This window comes from Prionailurus viverrinus, chromosome D4 (assembly GCF_022837055.1).
Source record: "Prionailurus viverrinus isolate Anna chromosome D4, UM_Priviv_1.0, whole genome shotgun sequence".
NCBI lineage: Eukaryota > Metazoa > Chordata > Mammalia > Carnivora > Felidae > Prionailurus > Prionailurus viverrinus.
Window position 1 is genome coordinate 18025667 of NC_062573.1, and position 22698 is coordinate 18048364.

Consider the following 22698-nt stretch of genomic DNA (forward strand, 5'->3'; position numbering starts at 1 on the left):
ATACCCACCGATGACATAGCTGCCTCATTAGTACCCTGACTTTGAGTCTCTCCTTTCTAGTCCAGGCGCTTTCACCAGACTCATCGTAAATCTTGATTTCATTCTGTCACACCCTATGACCTGTCCGTGAAAGTTCAGGTACTCTTATTCAGTATCATTAACCTATGGGCAGATACTTTATTGGATGTATATAATGATATTGACAAGGGGACTTTTGTGAGAAAATCAATCTATTACGTACTGAGGTTTACTTAGGATGTAAAAAATTATCTTGAACATTGCAAGATGATGGAAAGTTTATTTTTTTTAAATTGTTAGGTTAAACTGTAAAGTTTGGAAGAAATTATAGCCTGGTTTCATTTTTAAGGAGAACATATATTTGTATTGTTTTATTGATGCATAATTGCTATTACAGAAATCAAAGCATTTTGATGGCAACATTTTGATAGTGAAGAAGAGACTTTTTCTAGAAGGTTGGAAGTTTATTTGGTACAATGGGCATGGTATGCTAGGCATCGTAAGAAGTATAAATTCAAACAGCAGGTCTCAGGGTCAGCCTGTGGTTTGAGTTCTCAGGATAGATGCTTTCATTGTTTTCCCATGCAGAGCCCAGGTGCCCAACAGATAAACTAGATTGTTATTTCCCTTTGCCAGTGGATCATTTTTCTACGCCCCCTTTTCACTGAAGATGCCTCCCAAGGGGCACAAAGCTTTGTCTTTTTTCCGTGGGTGTTCATAAAAACCCTAGCCCCTTCAGGGTATGGAGATGTGCAGTGACCCCTACCCCTTACCCCAGTACACCTCTGTCCCCTCACCCCTGGCCAAAGCCATGGCAGCTGCTTACTGCTCTGCTTTGGGTTCTCCTTTTTTTTAACTTTTTTAAAACTTTTTTTTAATGTTTACTTATTTTTGAGAGAGAGAGACAGAGACAGAGTGTGAGCCGGGAAGGGACAGAGAAGGAGACACAGAATCTGAAGCAGGCTCCGGGCTCAGCTGTCAGCACAAAACTCAATGTGGGCTCGAACTCACAAACTGTGAGATCGAGCTGAGCTGAAGTCAGACACTCAACTGACTGAGCCACCCAGGCACCCCTTAACTTTTTTTTTTTAATGTTTATTCATTTTTGAGAAAGCAAGAGAGAGAGAGAGAGAGAGAGAGAGAGAGAGAGAGAGAGAGAGAATATGAATGGGGTAGGGGCAGAGAGAGAGGGAGACACAGAATCCGAAGCAGGCTCCAGGTTCCGAGCTGTCAGCACAGAGCGCCCCCCTTCTTATTTTGTTTTTTTAATGTTTATTTATTTTTGAGAGAGAAAACACGTGAGCAGGGGAGGGGCAGAGAGAGAGGAGACAAAGAATCCAAAGCAGGCTTTAGGCTCCAAGCTGTCAGCACAGAGCCTGATGCAGGGCTCGAACCCACGAACCAGGAGATCACGACCTCAGCCATGGTCAGACGCTTAACCGACTGAGCTACCCAGGCGCCCCAGAGCAGGAGGCTTTTTAGATCATGTAGTTGGCTATACCACTGGAAACAAAAGTTAATACATTTTTCAAACTTGGTGAAGGCAACAAATTTTTCAAAGTTCTCAAAGTTAATTATTTTGTTATTCAGGAGCCTCATATGATAATCCTTGTGTTCATCAAAGAGTAGCTATTTCTTCTTCTTGAAATTAAACTCCAAAGCCAATGTCTAACTGTTGAGCATGATCTCTCTTCAAGAGTAAAGTCTAGATTTTAATTTAAGTGCATCTTATTCCCAATTTAACTTTTCACCCTTGCCTTTCTTGTTAGGAGAAACAATTGCAGCACTTACAGATATAAGCAGCTTGAATCACCCAGAATCTGATGGCCAGATCACAATTTTTACGGATAAAACAGGCGTTATAAAGGCTGCAAGATTACTTCTTTCTTCAGTGACAAAAGTGTTGTTGCTGGCAGACCGAGTAGTCATTAAGCAGATAATAACATCAAGAAATAAGGTACTTGTCTTTCTTGTGTTTCTATACTTGTGACTTTCAGGGTTGTTCAAAAAGTATCTTTTAGGTTAATTACAGGTAATTTGGCAATGCTTGTCAGTTTTAATGTTTATAACTCCACTTGTCTATAGCTTAAAAGTGGTATTTCTTCTGTACCTATAAGTCCTAAACAATGTGTGTTCTGGGTCTAAACTTTTAGATGCAAATAATATTTCTTCTCAGAAAACCATTATCTACTTGTTTAAGCTTATTCGTTAAAGCTTTTCATGTGTACAAATTCAGGAAGAAAACCCAAGCACCATGACAACATATGTAGTGGAAACGTAGTTGATAAAAATACCAAATTCCTCAGTATCTTTTTTTTCAGAGTCAGAGGATAATAATTTATGAGCTTCAGAAAAAAAATTCAGTCATCTGAAACCACAATTATCCAAATTTCTACAAAATTTCTACATGCAGTATCCCTAGAGACAATGGATAATCATAAGGCTTACAGAATAAATTTAAACTCTCCCAGACTAGAACTTTTCCAGTCTCTTCAGCTAATGGTTGTGCTCCTCCATCATCTGGGAGGCTAGGGCATGTACAGTCACTTCTTTCCCTGGATGATTCCCTAGGCAAGGAGGAGGGGAGTCTGCCAGGGAAGAGGTTGTCTTAGTCAAGTTTGAGGACAAAACTACCAGAGGAGTGTTGAGTGAATCAGAGTGTGAGTTTCCAAAGAAAAAGAATTTGGAGAGGTAGACCGGGCAGTGCCAGAGGGACAAGAGAAAACCTTCCTGTCTGTGAAAGATAAGAGTGTCCACGCAGTGGCGGCCATCGGCCTTATCTGTCCTAGGCGCCTGCACTTCCTGAGCTGCCAGGGCAGATTAACACACCAAACATCCATCACATCCTCAGTTTAAAAAAGTAAACACAGGATATCTGTGTTTTCTTTACCTATCTTGGCCTGACGAAAGCTAATCCAGTGGTGTTATTTTAGAGAAAGGGATTTGAAAATATGTTTCACATTTACTTACTTTACTTCTAATATCAAGAAAACACCTAACATTGTCTGTTGGCTCTGCTAGAGATTTCTCGCTTCTTTCACCCCAGCTTCCCAAAGCCTCTTGGCAACTGATTTATTCGACACAGGCAATTCCTGATTCATCCAAACCGTTTTCTTGCGCTCGAAGTGCCACAATTCCCTTTCCACTCCTCACAGTGCAGGTGACCTTCCTTCCACTTCTTCCACTTCTTGGGAAGAATGGGGTTCCTGGGTTCTGGTTCACTGAACCTCGAGGCTTCTGTGTGTCGTCTTTTTCCTCCCTCGCTCCCTAGTTCTCTGAAGATTTGATTACCTCCGTCCTGCACACTTCCACCTTCTCCAGACTTTGCTACATGAATGATCTCCTCTGTCTATTGAGGCATTTCTTGTACTCTTTTTCCTTTTAACTTTCAGAGTAACACCCAGTCTTCCCATCCTAAAGACAAATCATTCACTAGATGATGTTAACTTTTGGGTCTGCTTCACTACTGCTCTGGGCTCTTCCTTTCCTGCCTTCTCCTCCTTAGCTTTCCCCTAGAATTCAGTTTCTCCTTTTCCCTGGGTACTCAGCCTCGACATCTCAGTCTCTTTCACATCTACACATGACAATAAAATATTCTGTTTTGCAGGTTCTTGCAACTATGGAAAGACTGGAGAAAGTGAATAGCTTTCAAGAGTTTGTCCAAATATTCAGTCAATTTGGAAATGAAATGGTGGAGTTTGCACATCTAACTGGTGATAGACAAAATGTATGTATTTACCACATTCAAAAATCTTCAAATACATGCATACTTTTTAATTTGGATGGAGGTGTGATCTTTGTGATCATTTGGGTTTGTTTCTTTGCTTATTAAACTTGTAACCTTGCTGTTGAAAGCCTTTCATAAAAGAGCCAGGATAAAGTAAATAAATCTGCATGGTGTTTTGTTTTTGTGGGGTTTTTTTTGTTTTGTTTTGTTTTTTTTGCATACATACAACTGTTAAATATGTTCTCACTACACACACTAAGAAAGGTCATACTTGCCTTTATGGCTCAAATCTAATATTCCCTCTTCTATGAAACTACATTTTACCGTCTACCCAGGCTCAGACAAATAAATTGAGTCATCATATATATTCTGATAGTATTTTGTTGTATATCTTGTTAATTCTTTTTGTAACTTGTTATATATTATTCTGCTCTGATCTGTTTCTGTAAGTTTTCTACATTAGATCACTAGTAATAACTCAAGCATTGTTTATCTGCATTAGCTATGTATTAGGTACTTAATGTACATGATCTCATTTAATTTTGAAAACATTCCTGCAAGGTAGGTATTGTTATTACTGTTTTACACCTGAGGAAACAGAACCTGAGATGATAGTAAACTTTCCCAAGGTCACTCTTCTAGCAGATTCAACTCTGTTATGTCTGATTTTGGAGCCTGTAATTTTCAGCCTACACCATGATATTAGTTCTTGTAGGTCTGTTCCCCAATTTAGACTATAAGCTCATAAGTTTAGGGAGGTGGAAAAGCATGTTGTATCTAGGGTTGACTTTTCTTTGTTGGGGTATTCTTGCATGAGTTCATCTTGTTAGCAGGTTAAATATATAATGACCTCTTCTTGAGATGTTTTGGTATAGTCACATAGGGTATCACGTTGGGCATGTACAATCCTGGTTGTAGCTGAAGTTAGAAGAAGCATATTGGCCTGGAAAGTGGCAGGCTGAATTGTATGCTTAACTTAGTGTTTCTTGGACCATCTGGATTTTCTGGAGACTTCTCTTGTGTCCTGTGGACCGGCCTTCTAACAGATTGAGATGCCATTTTCTTTTATCATTTGTTATCACCATACAATATGTGGTTCATGTATGACTTACAAGTCACAAATGAAAACACTAATATGACAGGTGAAATTTTTGTGTAATTCAGATTTCAGTGACCATAAGTAAAGTTTTATTGGGACATAGCCATGTTAGTTGAATATTGTCTAGAGGTGGCTTTCATACTATGATGGCAGAATTAAGTAGTTGTTTCAGAGACCATTTGACCCAGAAAACCTAAAACGTTTATTGTCTGGCCTTTTATTAAAAATGACTGCTGACCTCTGATTTAGATGGTCGTGACCAAAGTATTATGAGAGTATTTGGTTCTAGATTTGATCACAATATTTAGGTACTTTCTGTGATAGCACACATTCTATCAAGGGCTCTATGAAGAGAAACTAAAAGAAAAAAATTCAAAGCACAGTGCCTGCTTCAGACTTTATAATCTACTTGGAAGAAACTCTATGCCCAAGAAACGTCTTAAGAATATTTCAGAGCAGCATATTGGTTAAGTTTAGGACAAATAAAACTCCGTTTGAGATGAATAAATACTTGGAGGGGATTAATCAGACATGGTCTCTGAAAGAGGTGACTTCTAAGTATCTATTTGGAAGGAAATATTAGCCCATAAATACTTGGTTAATAAGCAACTGTTAATTGAGTAAAGGGTAGGATGGTTGTTTCCGGTCAGGAGAGAGGTGTGTCCACATAGGCATGAGAATGTCTGGCATGCAGGCCACCAGAGCGTGAGCCGCGAGGCAACAACCCCCTCGGTCTCAGTCCCTGGCTCTGCTGCCCTCAGTAGGGGCAGCTGTTTCTTCCCACACATCGTGTTGATGTATTTAGATCAAAGTGGTGACATTTTATAAAACTTTATCCTGGTTTTTTTTTTCACTTTGTCACCTTTTAAACAATGTTAGTTGGCTGAGTCTTGTTATCGTTGAATAAATGATTTTCCAAGAAATCGGATTGTTTATAGGATCCTAGACTGTTCAATGATTTTATTTCATTTTTAGGATCTGAAAGATGAGAAGAAAAAGGCAAAAATGGCAGCAGCAAGGGCAGTTCTTGAAAAGTGTACAATGATGCTTCTCACAGCCTCAAAGGTAGGAACACTTTTGTTTTACCTGATTAAACGCATCTAACTTACGTATTTTACATTTTTAGAAAGATCAGAGTGATAAATCAGAACACAGGCCACAGCAGTCAAATCTGTTATTCTTTAGCAAGAATGCTAACTTCCTTCCCCAGTTCCAAACAGCAGTTAATCCGTGAGTCAGCTTTGAGTGAGCAGCCGAGCGGAAGATGGTGTATTGGGTGCTGTGACTCGGGCCTGTCACACACTGTCACTGCCTCTGCAGGGTTTGCCAGTCTCATTGGGGAGCCAGCACACGTGCTCTTGAAAAAGCTAGGCGAGTTAGAATCTGTTGAGTAACAGTGGAGTACTAATTCAGCCTTTAATTTGTTTATTCTGTCAATTCATACCTTTAATGCCTTATTCTCCTTTTAACAAAATTGTGAATTGAGCGCTTGTAATTCCAAACAGCAGCTGGCCAGCAAATTGGTACAATTCAAGAACGAACTAGTAAACAGCTCGTTAGCAGTTTATTTAGAACTGCCTTTTCTGCTCAGAATATTCACTCTAGCCTAGGATTAGTGAAGCCGCAAAGTCCACTGGAGCCCACTTGGAAGGCCCTGTTCACATCTAGGCCCATGAGGAGTTTTCATTCTCATTTTTTAAACGCCAAAGATGCCTCCACAGTCATGCAACATTTGTTCGTTTTTCCTCATTCTTTTTTAGTTTTTGCACATGTAAGACAACATTTTAAAATAGTTTTAATCATGATAAAGATAGTTTTTCCCCCCAAATTTTAAGTAAACTTACTGAAGTATAAAGATCCAGTTTTGCACTGTGCCTTTTTCACTTAACCTTGCTATCGCTTTTTACTCATCCTGCTTCCACTTGTAGTGAGGAGAAGCAGCTGGGTGAGCCAGGGACCCAGGAGATTTTGGTAAAGAACCATTTTTATTAGCATGACGTGTTCTCTGTAAGATTTTGTGTATTATGGTATGGGCCATGTCTTAAAAACTTGCAATTGTTTTGAAGACCTGTCTCAGGCATCCCAACTGCGAATCAGCACATAAAAACAAAGAAGGAGTATTTGACCGAATGAAAGTGGCATTAGATAAGGTGATTGAAATCGTGACTGACTGCAAACCAAGTGGAGAGACTGACATGTCATCTGTCAGTATTTTTACTGGAATTAAAGAATTCAAGGTAAGAATCGAGAGAGTGTATTTTCTTTTTTTTTTTTCTTCCTTCCATGTCAAAGGAACATCGTTAGATATAGTATCCGTATTTTGGCATGCTGTTTTAGAATAGATGCTGCACAAAAGTAGATATTTTTCCTTTCAGACAGTGCCACTCTGTATAAACTTAATGTTCAGTAACATCTGGTGTGGCGTAGTTTGTACAAAGAACACTGGTCTTGGTTATGGTCACTGCTCTGGCCCCGTGTGGCTGTCCGGTTCAGTGGGAGACTCCTATCCTCTGTTTAGAAGGGCGTTCCCAGTTTTTTGAGTTAGTGCTGTTCTATCCGTGGATGATGACCGACAGCAAATCATTTCTGCTGGAATCTCTACTCTTCCCTGGGCTCTAGGGTTGATACTTTGAGACTGTACTAATAGTATTAATGTTAATTAAAAAAAAATTGTTTAAGTTTATTTTGAGAGAGAGCGTGTGTGCATGTGTGCAGGTGGGGGAGGGGCAGAGAGAGGGAGAGAGACAGAATCTCAAGCAGGCTCTGATCTGTCAGTGCAGAGCCCGACGCAGGGCTCCAACTCATAAACTGTGAAATCGTGACCTCAGCCAAAATCAAGGGTCTAATGGTTACCAACAGGGCCACCGCCCCATTAATTAAAATTTCTAAATGAACACTAATACATGCTAACATGTATTACTGAGCACTTACTCTGTGCCAGTCCTGTTGGAATGCTTTAAATGTATGTGCCTGTAAAATCCTCATAAGAACTACAGTTATTATTATCCCCCTTATACTGTTGAGGAGACTGGGAAACAGAGATTAAGTAATTTGCCAGCTAGAAGTGCCAGAGTTCGGGTTTGAAACCAGGCAGTGTGACCCAGAGTCCCTGCCATTTTGGGGCAGAACTTCTCAGGGGAAGTCAGAGAGGTGGTAAAGTCGCTCTCTGTGGAAGAGCAGGGGCTGCATCAGGGGGGCCTAGGACATCATCGAGCACAACCCCCTCTCTGACAGGGCCCTCGGAAGTCGTCTGATAGGCTAAGGGCTGCAACGAGGATGGAATTCTTTCATCTTTTTAATTGCGTGAAGGTCTAAGTAGGACCATGGGGTGAAAGAAAGGCATGGAAAGAACAGTTATTTTTAGGGGCCATTCTCTTCATTAAATTATCTAATTTAATCTCTAACTTCCCTTTTAGGTGGGTTTTATTATCGTCATGTTTTTGAGGAGGAAAGCTAGTAAGTGGCCGAGCCCCTCTTTAAACCAGGACTTGCGAATCCCACAGTCCGTGACCTTTCAGGTTATACCTGTGAGTTTGCTGCCTGTCCTGCCCTCTCTTTCCGAGGGGAAAGAAGCTACAAAGATCAGTCATTCTCTTAGAGTTTTTATTGCTCTTTTTATAAAGGCTGAAGGGGCGGGGGGTAGGGGGGGAGGAGACATCTTGTTAAGGGTTACACGATAATTAGGGAAACAAACAGGGCCAGAGCTAGGTCTTTTGCCTCTTGGTGCCATACTTCGGCTCCGGGTTAACTTGGCAGTGCTGTGCCTGTGGCTGCTGCCAGCTGCTCTGGCTGCCGCTTCACCGCCAGGCATTCTGGAGCGACTCCGTCTCACGGCCAGTGGGTATCTTTTTGGCGTCTTACCTTCCTTTCTGATGGAGAGTATCATCTGTAGCAGGAAGCTGCATTAATATGCTCAGTACTGTGAGTGTGGACAAATCTTATGAAACCATGTAAATGAATAGCTTTTGAAAAAACTAAGTTGCTATTTTTCTTAAATTTTTTTAAAGTTTATCTATTTCTGAGAGAGAGAGCATGAACAGGAGTGGGGCAGAGAGAGAGGGAGACACAGAATCTGAAGCAGGCTCCAGGCTCCAAGCTGTTAGCACAGAGCCCAACACAGGGCTTGAACCCACCAACCACGAAATCATGACCTGAGCCAAAGTTGGATGCTTAACCAACTGAGCCACCCAGGCGGCCTTAAGTTGCTATTAAAAGCATATATATGTTTTCTCAAAAGGGAGAATCAAAAATCTTAAACATAAATGGTGTGTGGTCAACATGACTGATTTTTATGTTGTAATCCTGTTTAAATCTCAGAGGCTTATTGTTAATTCCATATGTCACTTTTATCCATGTTCTTTCCTAGCTTAAAAGAAAAAAATGCTGTTTACCTAGGATGGAGTAGTTCCTGGAGACAACCTGGGCCAAGAGGAGAAGGAAAAGCAAGCCCCCTCTTCCCCCCCCATGGCATTTCCAAATCTGGGTATTTCCATGGGTCATGTGAAAATGGGTCAGATGTAAGGATTATCTGGAAACTATATTTATGAAAGGACTTTAAAGTGCTAAACAAGTGTAAGCTATCCTTATCAGCACATTCATTGTGACCACAGTCATGGTCATCACCATGGATCACCTCTTGGCCCAAGTTGTTTCTGTGACACATCTCATGGGCCAGAGGTTAAATGCCGCTGGAGTGGCAGAGTGGCAGTAGAAAGCTGAGAGAGAAAGACTGTGCCAGTGAGCATGTGTCAGTCGCATATTTAGGAAACTCTGAGCACAGGATGGCTGAAGTGACAGGTTGTTTGGGAAGTTGGGGGGTGGTGAGACAGACTGTCAGAAACATCTATAAAGTCAAGACCCTAGAGGATTTTGTGTTATGCAGTAGAAATTTGGGCTTAATTTTAGAGGTGGTGAGATGTCAATTAGAGGGAGTTGGCAATATCAGAGACTTTCCATTTTATAAAGATTATACAGGTAGAGAATGATGGGGAATGTTTTGGTCAGGGAGGTGCTGTTGGGGACATAAGACAAAATGTAGAGATAGATTGGGTGCCTAGGAGAGTTTGGCTGAATTGAGAAAGGAAAAACTGATGCCTTTCCCAGCCCTTGCCATTCCCACACCCTCCACACCCCTTTCCCCCTGGGCTCAGCACAAGTTAGTATTTGGATGTAGCGTCTTCTAGGACTTGGCCTCAGCATTTTCTCAGATGCACATTCTCTACCTGCAAGCTGATTCGTTTTTCCTACCAGTTGCTACACGATAATGCTTTTTCTGCCTTAGTGTTTACTGGTCTCCTAGGAATGTTGTTTTAACAGCCATCGCAGTGAGTCTCTGCATGGCCGCTGGTGGCTCCTGAGCAATGTGTACTGGAGAACAGAGTCATCACTAGAGGTTGTATTTCCCCTGAGCCCTCAGACCAGCGAAGAAATGGCTAGTGTCTCTCTGGGCACTGCTAAAAATTACAGCCCATTTGGTTCGGTGGGAATATTGACTCATAGATGTGTATCCTTTTTGTTCTCAGATGAACATTGAAGCTCTTCGGGAGAATCTTTATTTTCAGTCAAAAGAGAATCTTTCTGCAACTTTGGAAGTCATCTTGGAGCGCACAGAGGACTTTACTGATTCTGCCTACACCAGCCATGAGCACAGGGAGCGCATCTTGGAACTGTCCACTCAGGCGAGGCTGGAACTGCGGCAGTTGATTTCTGTGTGGATTCAAAGTGTAAGAACTTCTTTTCGTCCAAGTGAATCTTATACGTTAGCTTTTCCCTAAAGCTCTGAGCACTGTGGAAGCTAACGTAATCACTGGGAGTATGACTGTGGCCTGGAACAGGACAAGGGTATCTCTTGTCTTTTCTCCCCATCCCTTGGCCAAAGCGCCCCTCCCATCCAGTGCTCACAGTATTTGACATTTCTGGGCCTGTTGTTTCTCAGTTTCCATGCTGGCCAGCCTGGATTCTGCACCACCATCACTATCACGAGTTCATCCCATAGTCCCCCCGTGTCCACCAAACGCACCTCTGGAAAATTCCTCCCCAAAATGCTTCAGAGTGAAGAGCAGAGGGATAGACCCCCACCTACAAGTTCTTGGGACCCGAGTCTTACTGCCAGAGCCATTCACACGTGCACAGTTCTTAACTCTGAGGACAGCTGACTTATAGAGACGACAATTTAGAAAACTTATTGAGGTCTAGAAGCAGTGAAGACAAGGGTAGATCCACTAGCACGTGAAAGATTTTTCACCCTTGCCCCAATTCCTGGTCAAAGATTGGTGAGCACCCATTCGAAGGTTAGACTGCTGGTGTGCATAAAGCCTGGGATGCTATGTGGACTAGAGCGGTAAAGATGGACAGAGTTGGGGGCACGTGCCTGGCTCAGTTGGTAGAGCTTGTGACATTTGGTCTCGTGCTATGAATTCGAGCCCCATACATAGTGTAGAGTTTACCTAGGATTAAAAAAAAAAAAAAAAAAAGATGGACAGAGTGGGACAACACAGAAAGTGTGTATCCAGACTCATGTAGAGAGTGGTTACAGAATTGAAAGGTGGAGGCCTGAGACTCAGCTCTGGCACCACTTGTTCATTTCTTAGACCTAGGGTATGTCAAAAAAAAGTGTTTACCATGGTTTATAACATACAGCATAGATGGAACAAATCTGAAAGCCATGAACAAAAGTTTTGGCAGTAAAGATGAAGAAGGATGAGCACAGAGAGTGAAGCAGCAGTTGACTTTCTTGTAAAGATTGGTTTATCAATGCAGAGTAGACATAAATCAAGGTTTTCTCTTACATTCCTTGGCATCTTGACAGTGCAAATGCTCCTATTAACAGGGAAATTAACCTAGAGTAGAGTGGTGTCAGGGCTAAAAGCATTATTTTATGGTTAGTTTGAAATACCTCTGTGATATCTAATCTAAAGTATAGATTGCTTCAGTGTTAAATTTTAAACCCAAAAGTCAATATAAAGAGTTTCTTTGAGGAAGTGCTCTCTCTGTTGGGAATCCAAGTCTATCAATACTTAAATTTGCAATTAACACCTTTCCCATATTTCACAAGCACTCTGATCACTGGTTCTGCATGCCAGAACCATTGTTAATCCATTCATTTTTTTCAGCACTTGTTACTGAGTGCCTTTTATATGCCAGGCACTGGAAATCTAAAGATGAATAAGATAAAATCTTTGCCTGCAAGAATTTTGCAATGTAGAAAAATGTGGGAAGGGGTAAGATAAGTACAGAAAGTTTTGTAAGTGCCCAACAGAGGTACAGACCATGTTTTGCATGGAATTGAAGGAGGGCGAATTTATATTTAGGGAGAAGAATTAAGAAGACCTCTTGGGCTGCCTGGGTGGCTTAGTTGGCTGAGTGTCCAACTTTTGATTTTGGCTCAGGTCATGATCCCTGGGTTGTGGGATGGAGCCCTGCATCGGGCGCTGTGCTGAGCATGGAGCTTGCTTCAAGTTCTCTCTTTCTCCCTCTGTCTCTCTCTCCCCCCTCCCTCTCTGCCCCTCTCCCTCTGCCCCTCTCACGCTCTCTGTCTCTCTCTAAAATAAAATAAATAAATAAGACTTCTTGAAGATAGGTGACATTTAACAATTTATTTATTCAAAGAAATGAGTACCTACTACCTTCCATTTGCTGTGCTAGGTATTGTGTATTCATTGGTGACTAAAATAAATGTGATCCCAGCCTTTCTGGAATTTACCAAGGCCTGGTGGGGGAATATAGGCTTTAAGGAAAGAAACAAACAAAACAGTTAACTATGTAATTGCAAGCGAGGATGATTACTTAGAAGATTAGAATGGATAAGAAGACGGCCTAATTTAGATTGTGTGAACTGAAAAAGCCTTTCTGAGAAAGAGACATTTATGTAGAGACTTGAAGGTAAATAGGATTTTAAGTTTTAACTCTGTTAAGAGTGAAGAGATGAGCATTCAAGGCAGAAGATAAAATTGATTCATTTTAGACATGATAAATTTATTAAAGAATTAGATTTTAAAAATTAATCTTTTTATAGTCAGAATGGGAAAATGTAACTAAATAGGTAAAATTTTATTTTCCATTCCAGCCATAAACAGGTGAATTTTTTAAATCTACTTTTTTTATAATTCACAGAATGATATTAAACAGTTATTGTAATATATAGTTCAAGTAAAATTGGAATGATTAGATAAAAAGATGAAGTAACACTATATATATATTTTTCTATTATTAGCAAAGCAAGAAAACAAAAAGTATTGCTGAAGAGCTAGAACTCTCTGTATTGAAAATCAGCCACAGTCTCAATGAACTTAAGAAAGAAGTAAGTATAGTTCGAAACCTAGCCTCTTTTAAATCTTCGCTAATTTTCATGTTGTATGGTATGTATGTGATGCATTAGTATTAGTATGTCTATGTGCCCAGAAAATGGGTTTCCATTTGGAAGCCACCATTTAATTAGTGCCATCATTGTCAAAGCTTGTACATGGATGTTCACAGCAGCTTTATTTATAATAGCCCCAAACTGGAAACAGTCTAAATTTCTATCAACAGAGGAATCGATAAATGAATTTTGGTATAACTATAACAAATACTATTCAACAAAAAGGAACAGTATCAGTACAGGTAATAATATGGGTGAATCACTAAAACATAACATGAAGAGGTCAGACACAAAGAGCGTGTGTGTGTGTGTGTGTGTGTGTGTGTGTGTGTGTGTGTGTGTAATTCCATTTAGAAGAAATTCTAGAAAAGGCAATACTAATTTATAGTGACAGAAACCAGATCAGTGGCTGCCTGGGGCCAGAAGTTGGGGAAGAACTTTTTGGGGTAATGGAAATGCAGTAAATATTGATTGCAGTGGTAACCACCACCACAATATAGATATGTTTGTTAAAACTTATCAAACAGCATCCTTGGTATATTTTGCTGCATATAAACTATAACCTTAATAAAATTGATTTTTAAAAACATTCTTCTGGTTGAGATTTCCCTGCTTCCTGAATGAAAACTTGACCATCCTGTGACTTACTTGATCACTCTCAGGTAATTGCAAGTCTCTTTAAGTCAGATGTTTGCCAACTATGACCAGGTTGTCTTTTGTAAATAAAATTTGGGGAGACATAGTCCTGCCTGTGTACTTACATGTTGTCTACTGTTTTTTCACTACAACAACAGAGTTAGGTGGTTGCAGTTGAAATTGTGCCTAAAATATTTGCTACCTGACCCTTTACAGAGTGACTTTGCCAGTTCGTGGCTTAGGTCCTGAGACACAATCTCAGTTCAAAAATGAGAATGTTTTCTCCAATATATTAATCGCTACTTTGATCTTCATTTGATTGTAGGACTTAGCCCCTGTTCCCCAGCCCCACCTAGGGCTTTTGGGAAAGGTGTGGTCTCTGGTCTCTTTTCATTCTCTTCATCCCTCCTTTATCTAGCTTCTGTTCCTGATCTTTGCCAAGTGTGGCTCAGGGCCAGTAGAGAGAAAGTGGGGAGGTGGAAAGTTCTTTGGAACTGGCGCCTTTACAGGATGCTTTGGGCTCTGTTTCAAGCTGACTTTGTCTCTCAGGGATGCTTGAGTGTGTTCTGCAGAGCCCCTCCTGTGAGACCCTCAGCCCTTCACTGAAACGCCATGTCACGTGGCTCCATCTACTTTGGGGGTTGCCTGGAGGTGGCACTCAGTAGGCACCTGTCCACTTTCCAAACAGAGCTTCCTTATCTCTAATCCCTTTATTCGTTTACACTTCTGCAGAGTCAAGGGTTCAAGGGAATGAAACTGGGTTTTATAAATTACATGTATGATGATTTGTTTCACATCTTACTTGGTACTGACCTCTATTGGAACCTTCATTTTTACATCCTGTTAAACATAGAAGGATGTTGTGGGTTATTTTGGTTTAAAAAAAGCCTATCCATTTTTTTTTTCCAGCCTATTCAATTTTAGCTAAATTACTGTTAAAACTTGACTATCAGTAAGAGAATAAAATCCTTTGCTGATAGACTGAGTGGCTTTCTACCAGCTTCATTTTCCTTACCTCTGAAATGGGTGTAACAACATCAACCTGGAAGAATTTTCAGAAGGAGGAAGGCAGATGATGTCTGTAGAGCTATTGTCGGTTCATTGCACAGAGCGGAACTTCCAGTTTGTTTGTCCTTTCTCCCTTATGGTTGGTAATAAGTTATCTCTAGACCCACTTATCAGATTTACGTGATTGTGGGCAAGTCACTTGGTCCCTAAGGATCTGTTTCATAGGCTGTAAAATAAAGGGCTGGCATTAGGTATTCTCTAAGGCCCTGATGGTTAAATAAAATATTTTCAAATTCTTATGTGGCATTTAGTTTCCAAAGGAAAGTACATATTAATGTCTTTGTTTCTGACTGTAATTATTCTCACTTGGTAGCGTGAATGCAGACTACTCTATTGTTAATTTTGTAAATGTCCTATAGTCTGAAATGACGTTGGATTACTTCCAGGAAAAAAAAATCAATGGGCTTAGTTCAAAGTCAGATTTTCCTTAGGACAGTGTTAATAAAAATGATCTCTTCCTGGAGAACCCCAGAATAACCCATCACATCACTTTTTTTTTTTTAAAGACAAAAGGCAGAATGAAAAGATTTTAGAGTTATAGGACCCAAAGATACCTGCTGAGAGTGAGCTATGCTTAAAATCCATTCCAAGTCAAATACAGCCTTGGGCTTTTGGTTACCCTTTGTCTGTCATTTCTCCTGTGACCCAAGAGTTGGGGAGTAAAGTTCTGGATAGAACTACAGAGAAGCTGTAACCCCCTGAGGGAAGGAGTTGTATCCTACTTGTCATGTATGTCCAGCCTCTAATACAGTGTCTGCCATGGTCTGAGCATTTAATAAAGTTGTGTTGAATACCTAACTGACTGAATCTCATATCAATACCTTTTTAAAAGTCTATGACTAACAAACGCTAATCATCATGAAACACCATTTGATTTTCCTCTTAGTACTCTGAATACCATCCTCTTAATAAGGAACTGTTCTATTCCTAACTAACTTTTAGAGGAGCAGAAGCATTTTTTTAAGTAAGACAAAAGCTGCATGAGAAAGAGCTGGTTAATGGCAGGGTGAAATAGGGACCAGCCACTCTGCACGGGCTGAGCAGTCCATCTTCTACACACAGCATCACTGCCAACATTGGGGACTCAAAGATGTCGGTGTCACTCCCACCCTGGTAGAACTTACAAGCTGCCAGTGCTATACAGCTTCTACTATTACCACAAGAAACTTTGCACTTTCCTCTCAGTGGATCAAGTGAGATTGCTTTTTCATTTTTAAATGCTTGTGAGGTGCGTGATTACAGAACCTTCTTGTTTGTTGTCTTTCTTTCATTACCCTTCACCCCCCACATCTGCAGCTTCACAGTACAGCAACTCAGCTGGCAGCAGATCTGTTAAAATACCATGCTGATCATGTGGTTCTAAAAGCATTAAAACTTACTGGAGTAGAAGGAAATTTAGAAGGTTTGGCTGAATATGCCTGTAAACTCTCTGAACAGAAAGAGCAGCTTGTTGAGGTGAGTAATAGGTTCATTTGTTAGAGTCATTATGGCTTCATGATAGTTGTACTATCATCAGGGAATATTAACAGCTTTTGGTTAACTTTATACGGGCATTTCCTCCATCTTCTTTGCAGTTTTAAAGGTATAATGTTGATCTGTTCTAACAACAGTCTGGCCTCTAAAACCAAACAAAGAATGCTGGAACCCACAGATGCACTTATTATTAATCTTGTCTTTATTCTCTCAGAGAGATTAGGCTATGGAGTAGAGTAATGGAGATACGTTGTATGATTTGTTTGCATTTGAATCTGTGGGGTCTCAGCAGAAAGAGATGGCATACTTGAATTAGGATCATGTAAAAGGCTTTAATAAAGGAGCTATTCACAACTGCATAGACAGGGTGTGGGGGGACCATGGCAGTGCAGTAATTGGGGTTAGTGACAGTAGAGCTGGTATTGCTCCCTGGCCCAAATTAACAGGGGGAATGAGTGGTTCCTGGAGGCTGGACGGACACAGAGTCTTCCAGAAAGCTACCTTGAGAGGTTCGATTTCAGGACTAGACACAGAAACAGGCCGAGGCAACCTTGCAAGGAAAGAGCGGGAGAATAAAGGCTCTTACTCCTTTCATTCCTGCTGGTCTATTGCTGGGGCTTCCCGTTGGCCAAACATAGCTGTAGACCACATATGTTAGTGTCATAAGTTTAAAGTGTACAACATAATGATTTCATATATGTATACATTATGAAATGATCACCATAGTAAATTGACTTAACATCTATCACCTCAGATAGTTACAGAAAATTCTTCCTCGTGATGGGAACTTCTAAGATCTTAGCAACTTTCAAATATACAAAACAGTACTTTTAACTATAGACTTATATATTATATCCCCGGAACTTATTTATCTTATAGCTGGAGATTTGTACCTTTTGATCACCTTCACTTAATTTTCCCCACCCCAGTGCTGTTATGTTTATAAACCAAATATTATGACTGTAAACAAAGTCGGCATTTATAGGAATCCTGCAGCAATTTTTTTAGTGGAAAAAATGCTTTGTGTCCTAAGTCTCAAGATTTGCAATAATTTTCTCTGATAAAGGTTCTCACTACATCAGCCTTGCCTAATCCAGTGTTATCTCCAGTGAAAGGTGTGTTAATTAATTGACCCTGAGGAGAAGTGTTGTTTCTTGGTAGATAGAACGTATAGCTTGACATAGTGTAGCTGAGGGATCTTGGGCAAGTCACTACTCTAAGTTTCTTCATACATACAATGTGTGGGTACTTACTACGAGATCCTTTCAAAGATTCGTCCTGGTTCTAGTATTCTGTTCCCACTTGCCATTATCAGATAAGAAACAGAGACAAAGAGACAATATGCTCTACCCTTATTGGTTCCTGCTTTATTCCTAGAAAATTTATTGGTAACCAATATAGTGTTATAATAATCTTCTCAGTAATGTACAACTTGATTTTTAATAAGATTTAATTTAATAAGGTTTTAATAAGTTTATGTGTAAGGCTTTGTTTTCTTTCCTAATTATACAATGAAAACCTGTATTGTGAAGAATGAGAATGTGGAAGTTGAACTATCGAAATGTTTTCTCGTAGGCCTGTCGATTGTTGCGTCATATATCTGGGACAGAACCTCTTGAAATAACCTGTGTACATGCAGAGGAGACATTTCAGGTGACTGGCCAACAGGTATGATCAATAGCAGATCATTGCTTTATATTATGTCTTGTCTGAGTGTCATAACAAATGTTGTGGAAGGAAGATGTGCATGGTTCTGCATAACTAGAAGCCAAATCTATTGAGAGTAATGAAGGTAATGGAGTTTTCATAGATAGCGTGCCTGAACAGAGATTACATTGCCTTGGGTTAGCTACTTATCTGCAAAACTGGAGATCGGCCCATTTAATTGATGTCCTAGTTTATATTTATTTTCAAGAAGCTGTTTACAATGAAGGTTGTTATGACACATTTGAAAAGTAAGTTACCGGGGCGACCGTGGCTCACTCATTTGGTGGAGAGTGTGGCTCTTGGTCTCAGGGTTGTGGGTTCAAGCCCTGCATCGGGTGTAGAGATTACTTAAAAAAATAAAATCTTTTAGGGGTGACTGGATGGCTCAGTTGGTTAAGCATCCAACTTCGACTCAGGTCATGATATCACAGTCCGTGAGTTCGAGCCCCGCGTCGGGTTCTGTGCTGACAGCTCAGAGCCTGGAGCCTGCTTAGATTCTGTGTTTCCCTTTCTCTCTGCCTCCTCCCCACTCATACTCTGTCTCTGTCTCTGTCTCTCAAAAATAAATAACCATTAAAAAATAAAATCTTTTAAAGAAGTAATTACTATTATGGACCAAGCCATAAAATTACTTATGTGTTTTGACCTAGGATTCCTAGGACATAAGCAAATTAGAAAAACAAAAACTAAAGCAATGTTACAGCATTACTTACAATAAGATCCAGTTGGAAGCAAAATAAGTATCTGAAGTCAGGCAAATAATACATTATGACCTTAAAATAATAATTATGACAACTAGAATTAGCAACATTTAAAAGTGTTTTGTTAAAATGTTAGATGATAAAAGCAGGATACAGATTTGTATACTTACTATAATCCTGCTATGAAAACGTACATAGGAATATGTGGAAATGAAAGTTCTTGTGCTTGTTTGGAAGAGTTGGGAATTATTTTTTTCTGACTTTTCTGAAATATTACTTTGTGTTTATAATTTCTAAGAGGCTTTTAAGAATTGATACCCCATTTAATACTGTCCCTGTCAAGTTAAAGAGAAAAGTGAGGGCCAGAACTTCATTTCTTTTTTAGGTCTAAGTTCTAAAATACAATTTACCAGGAGTTCTTATTTCATTTATCATGGTCAACCAAGGACTTACTCCTAACTCCTGTGTTTGATGGTAGATGTAGAGCCCTTGGATTTATAGTTGAGAACAGTGCAAGTGACTTAGAGACAGTGGTGACGTGTGTCCTCTAGCAGAACCGTGATGAATGGACGTTAGAAGGACAATAAGCTTCCCTGTAGAGAATAGTGTCCAAGGCTTATTATGGAAGCAGGAACTACATGAGTGACCCTTAGCAATGATCATCAGCTGAACATTTTATTATAACCAGAGGATCTCTGTTTATTAGGAAAAACCAAGGCTTTAATATTTGCTTGTCCACTTGAGATTCATCCTGCTCACCTTGGCTACAAATGTATTTCAGTGGAATTGAAAGTTTTAACTCTCCTGCCACGTGCCGTCAGCTCTTGTTACCCTCAAGCCCTGCTTGCTACTTGGCTGTAATTCTCTGCTTACTGATTTTACTGCAGCAGGAATATCAGGGACCACCGTACTTTCTTCCGCAGGGCAGTGATCAAACTTGTCAACTTCTATGACTTGAGAAGTCTTTTTCTTCCCACAGCCTCAGCTTTTACTCCTAGTCTTTGCTATCTGTTTCACAAAGGGTGAAACAGCATGTGTCTGGGATAATTTATATTTATTTCTGGACATCTCTACTTTAGCTATGTCATTTTTATAGTTCTTTTAAAATGTTAGATCCTAGGGGTGTCTGGATGGCTCAGTCAGTTGAGCGTCTGACTCTTTAAAATTTTTTTTTAATATTTATTTATTTTTGAGAGAGAAAGAGACAGAGACAGAGCATGGGTTGCGGGGGGAATGCACAGAGAGAGAGGGAGACACAGAATCTGAAGCAGGCTCTAAGCTGTCAGCGTAGAGCCTGATGAGGGGCTCGAACCCACAAACCTTGAGATCATGACCTGAGCTGATGTCAAATGCTTAACCGACTGAGCCACCCAGGTGCCCTGAGCATCTGACTCTTGATTCCAGCTCAGGTCATGCTCCCAGGGTTGTAGGATTGGGCTCCACACTGAATGTGGAGCCTGCTTAAGATTCTTTCCACCCCCTATTCTCTTTCTCCCTCTGCCTCTCTCCCTCCCTCCCTCTCTCTCTCTCTCTCTCTCTCTCTCTCTCTAATTAAAAAAAAAATACACACACATACATATATATATATATATATGTATATGTATATATATATATACATATACATATATATATATAGTGCCCTGGTCAAGAGGGCACTCCTGCTGAAATCTAGCCCGTGGTTCTCTGGCAAGCCCATGTACCCACCTTCCCTGAAGATGGGGAACCTTGTTATGCTCCTGAAGCTGCCACCTACTTGTCAAGCCCTGTGCCCGTGGGACTGTGCCAAACCAGGAGGAGCTTGTAGCTCTAATTCCCTTAGAGGGAGCATGGCATGGATCATATCAGTCTTATGAAAGCTCTTCAGTGACTTCCTATCTCACAGTAAAGTCCAGTCCTTACTGTGTATGTTCCTCATCACATGGCCACTGGTGACCTTCCTGTTTTTCATGTCAGTCTAGTCACACTGGCCTGCTGGCTGTTCCCTGAACATACTAGAAGTGTTCCCAGCTCATCCCAAATGACTCGCCCTAGATTCCCTCACGGCCTCCTTGACTTCTTCAGTTCTTTGTTTTTACATGCCTCCTTTTCGGTGACCTTCTAACACCCTCTATCTCTCTTACCCTTTATTGTCATACATACAATTTATCATTGCTGAAATATCTTAACATTTACTTGTATGTTTTTTATTGTCTGTCTCCCTCATAATGTGAGCCCCATGAAGACAGACAAATTTATCCGTTTCATTCACAGCTGTTTACCCAGCTCCTGGAACATGGGTACAGTACCTGGCACATAGTAGGTGAATGAATAGCCATATATTAGTTACTTGGTATCTCTGAGCCTCGGTTTCTCTAGCTGTATAACGGGAATAATGTGTATTTGGGAAGGATAGCCAGTATTTTGTCTGCGTGTTTCTGAAGATTAATACTAATGTATATCAAGCACCTAAAAGAACATCTCAAGAACGTACCTGCCACGTACTCTTAGATGTGTGTATACGTTACGATGACTGCCGCTACCAGTAATACTACCCACCTGCCGCTGCCGCTGCTGCTGCTGCCGTTATTACTACTACTATCATCATTACTGTTACTACCCCTACCGCTACTGATACCAGTGCTGCTACTGCCACCATTACCACTACCCCTGTGACTGTTGTTGCTGCCACGACTACTCCCCCGTCTCTTGTACCTACATTACACAGTCTACTCTTTGTAGTCTGTGTAGATAACTCTTTGAATTCTGAGATGGAAGCAACTTCGTTGACCCAGTTTTCCTGAAATAAAGGTCACTGCTCCCTGAATAAATGCTTGTGTAGAATCGTGCATCCTATTTATTTGTGGATCAGCTTATAAGAAACAGTGAGGTTTGTTCTATGGGTCTCCACATTGGCCAACGTGGAGCTTACGTGTGGAAATCATTCCATAGTTGTTTGTTGAGTTGAACAGCACAGACTTAAGTTTGGTCTCCAGCATGATTCTAAGAACTAAGAGTTTGAAATGCACACCTGTGTCTGTTGTGTTTCATTAGATAATTTCTGCTGCTGAAACATTGACATTGCATCCGTCTAGTAAAATTGCTAAAGAAAACCTAGATGTCTTTTGTGAAGCTTGGGAATCCCAAATTAGTGACATATCAACACTGCTAAGAGAAATCAATGATGTTTTCGAAGGAAGACGAGGTGAGAAACTATCCACATATTTAAACACATTATTATTGTAATTAATTCTATTAGTTTTTTAATGTCAAACCTCAGTTACAAGATGAATTATCTTGTTATCACCCAGTGGGTTTTTTTTATAGTAACATATCTCCCACAGAAAAATTGGGACGGTGTTGTCTGTCCTTTATTATAGCATCTAAGCAGTATAATTTATTGTACAACAGTGTTGTAGATTTCATTGAAATGTTAATATTCTAGTTTTCTGATTGAAATCCAGTCATTTTATATTTTATCTAAATTGTTTTTTAGTTTTAGTATAAAAGCTCTTCTGTAATACAATTATTCTCTGATTTAATTCTACTAACTTCATAATGAAATGAATGTAGTTATTTGATTTTTGAATTGCTTTCCTTCCACTTGGATGGAATCTCTTTCTCTGATGACTGCATAATCTTGGAATATTTCCTGTGGTGGGTAAGTTCATTGGTATTTCTACAACATGTAGAATAGCACTGCACAGTGTATAGGAAGGCATCCTCTTTATTTTAATATCAACTGGGAGTTTTGTTTCTTTCCCATTGTATGGTGTATCCTCTTATGTTTATGTCTTGTCATGTACTTTTTTCCCTTTGAATGGCTTCTGTTAGTGTCAAGCATGCTTGTTTTTTTTTTAAATAAAATGTCATTTAAGTCACAGTAACATCAAATTACATACTTATTTTATTGAATTGCACATTTAAACATTTC

The 22698-nt window shown here is 40.1% G+C and overlaps 1 protein-coding gene across 1 annotated transcript in view; it reads left to right on the plus strand.

The window, feature by feature from the left end:
* Nucleotides 1-22698, plus strand: part of CTNNAL1 (catenin alpha like 1) — a 62907-nt gene that overhangs the window by 24986 nt on the left and 15223 nt on the right. Inside the window, exons 3-11 of the mRNA XM_047829250.1 lie at nt 1788-1975; nt 3626-3745; nt 5820-5909; nt 6911-7081; nt 10367-10567; nt 13057-13143; nt 16204-16362; nt 17956-18048; nt 21819-21969. Of these exons, the coding sequence (XP_047685206.1) occupies nt 1788-1975; nt 3626-3745; nt 5820-5909; nt 6911-7081; nt 10367-10567; nt 13057-13143; nt 16204-16362; nt 17956-18048; nt 21819-21969 (1260 nt within the window). The remainder of the gene's footprint in view (nt 1-1787; nt 1976-3625; nt 3746-5819; nt 5910-6910; nt 7082-10366; nt 10568-13056; nt 13144-16203; nt 16363-17955; nt 18049-21818; nt 21970-22698) is intronic.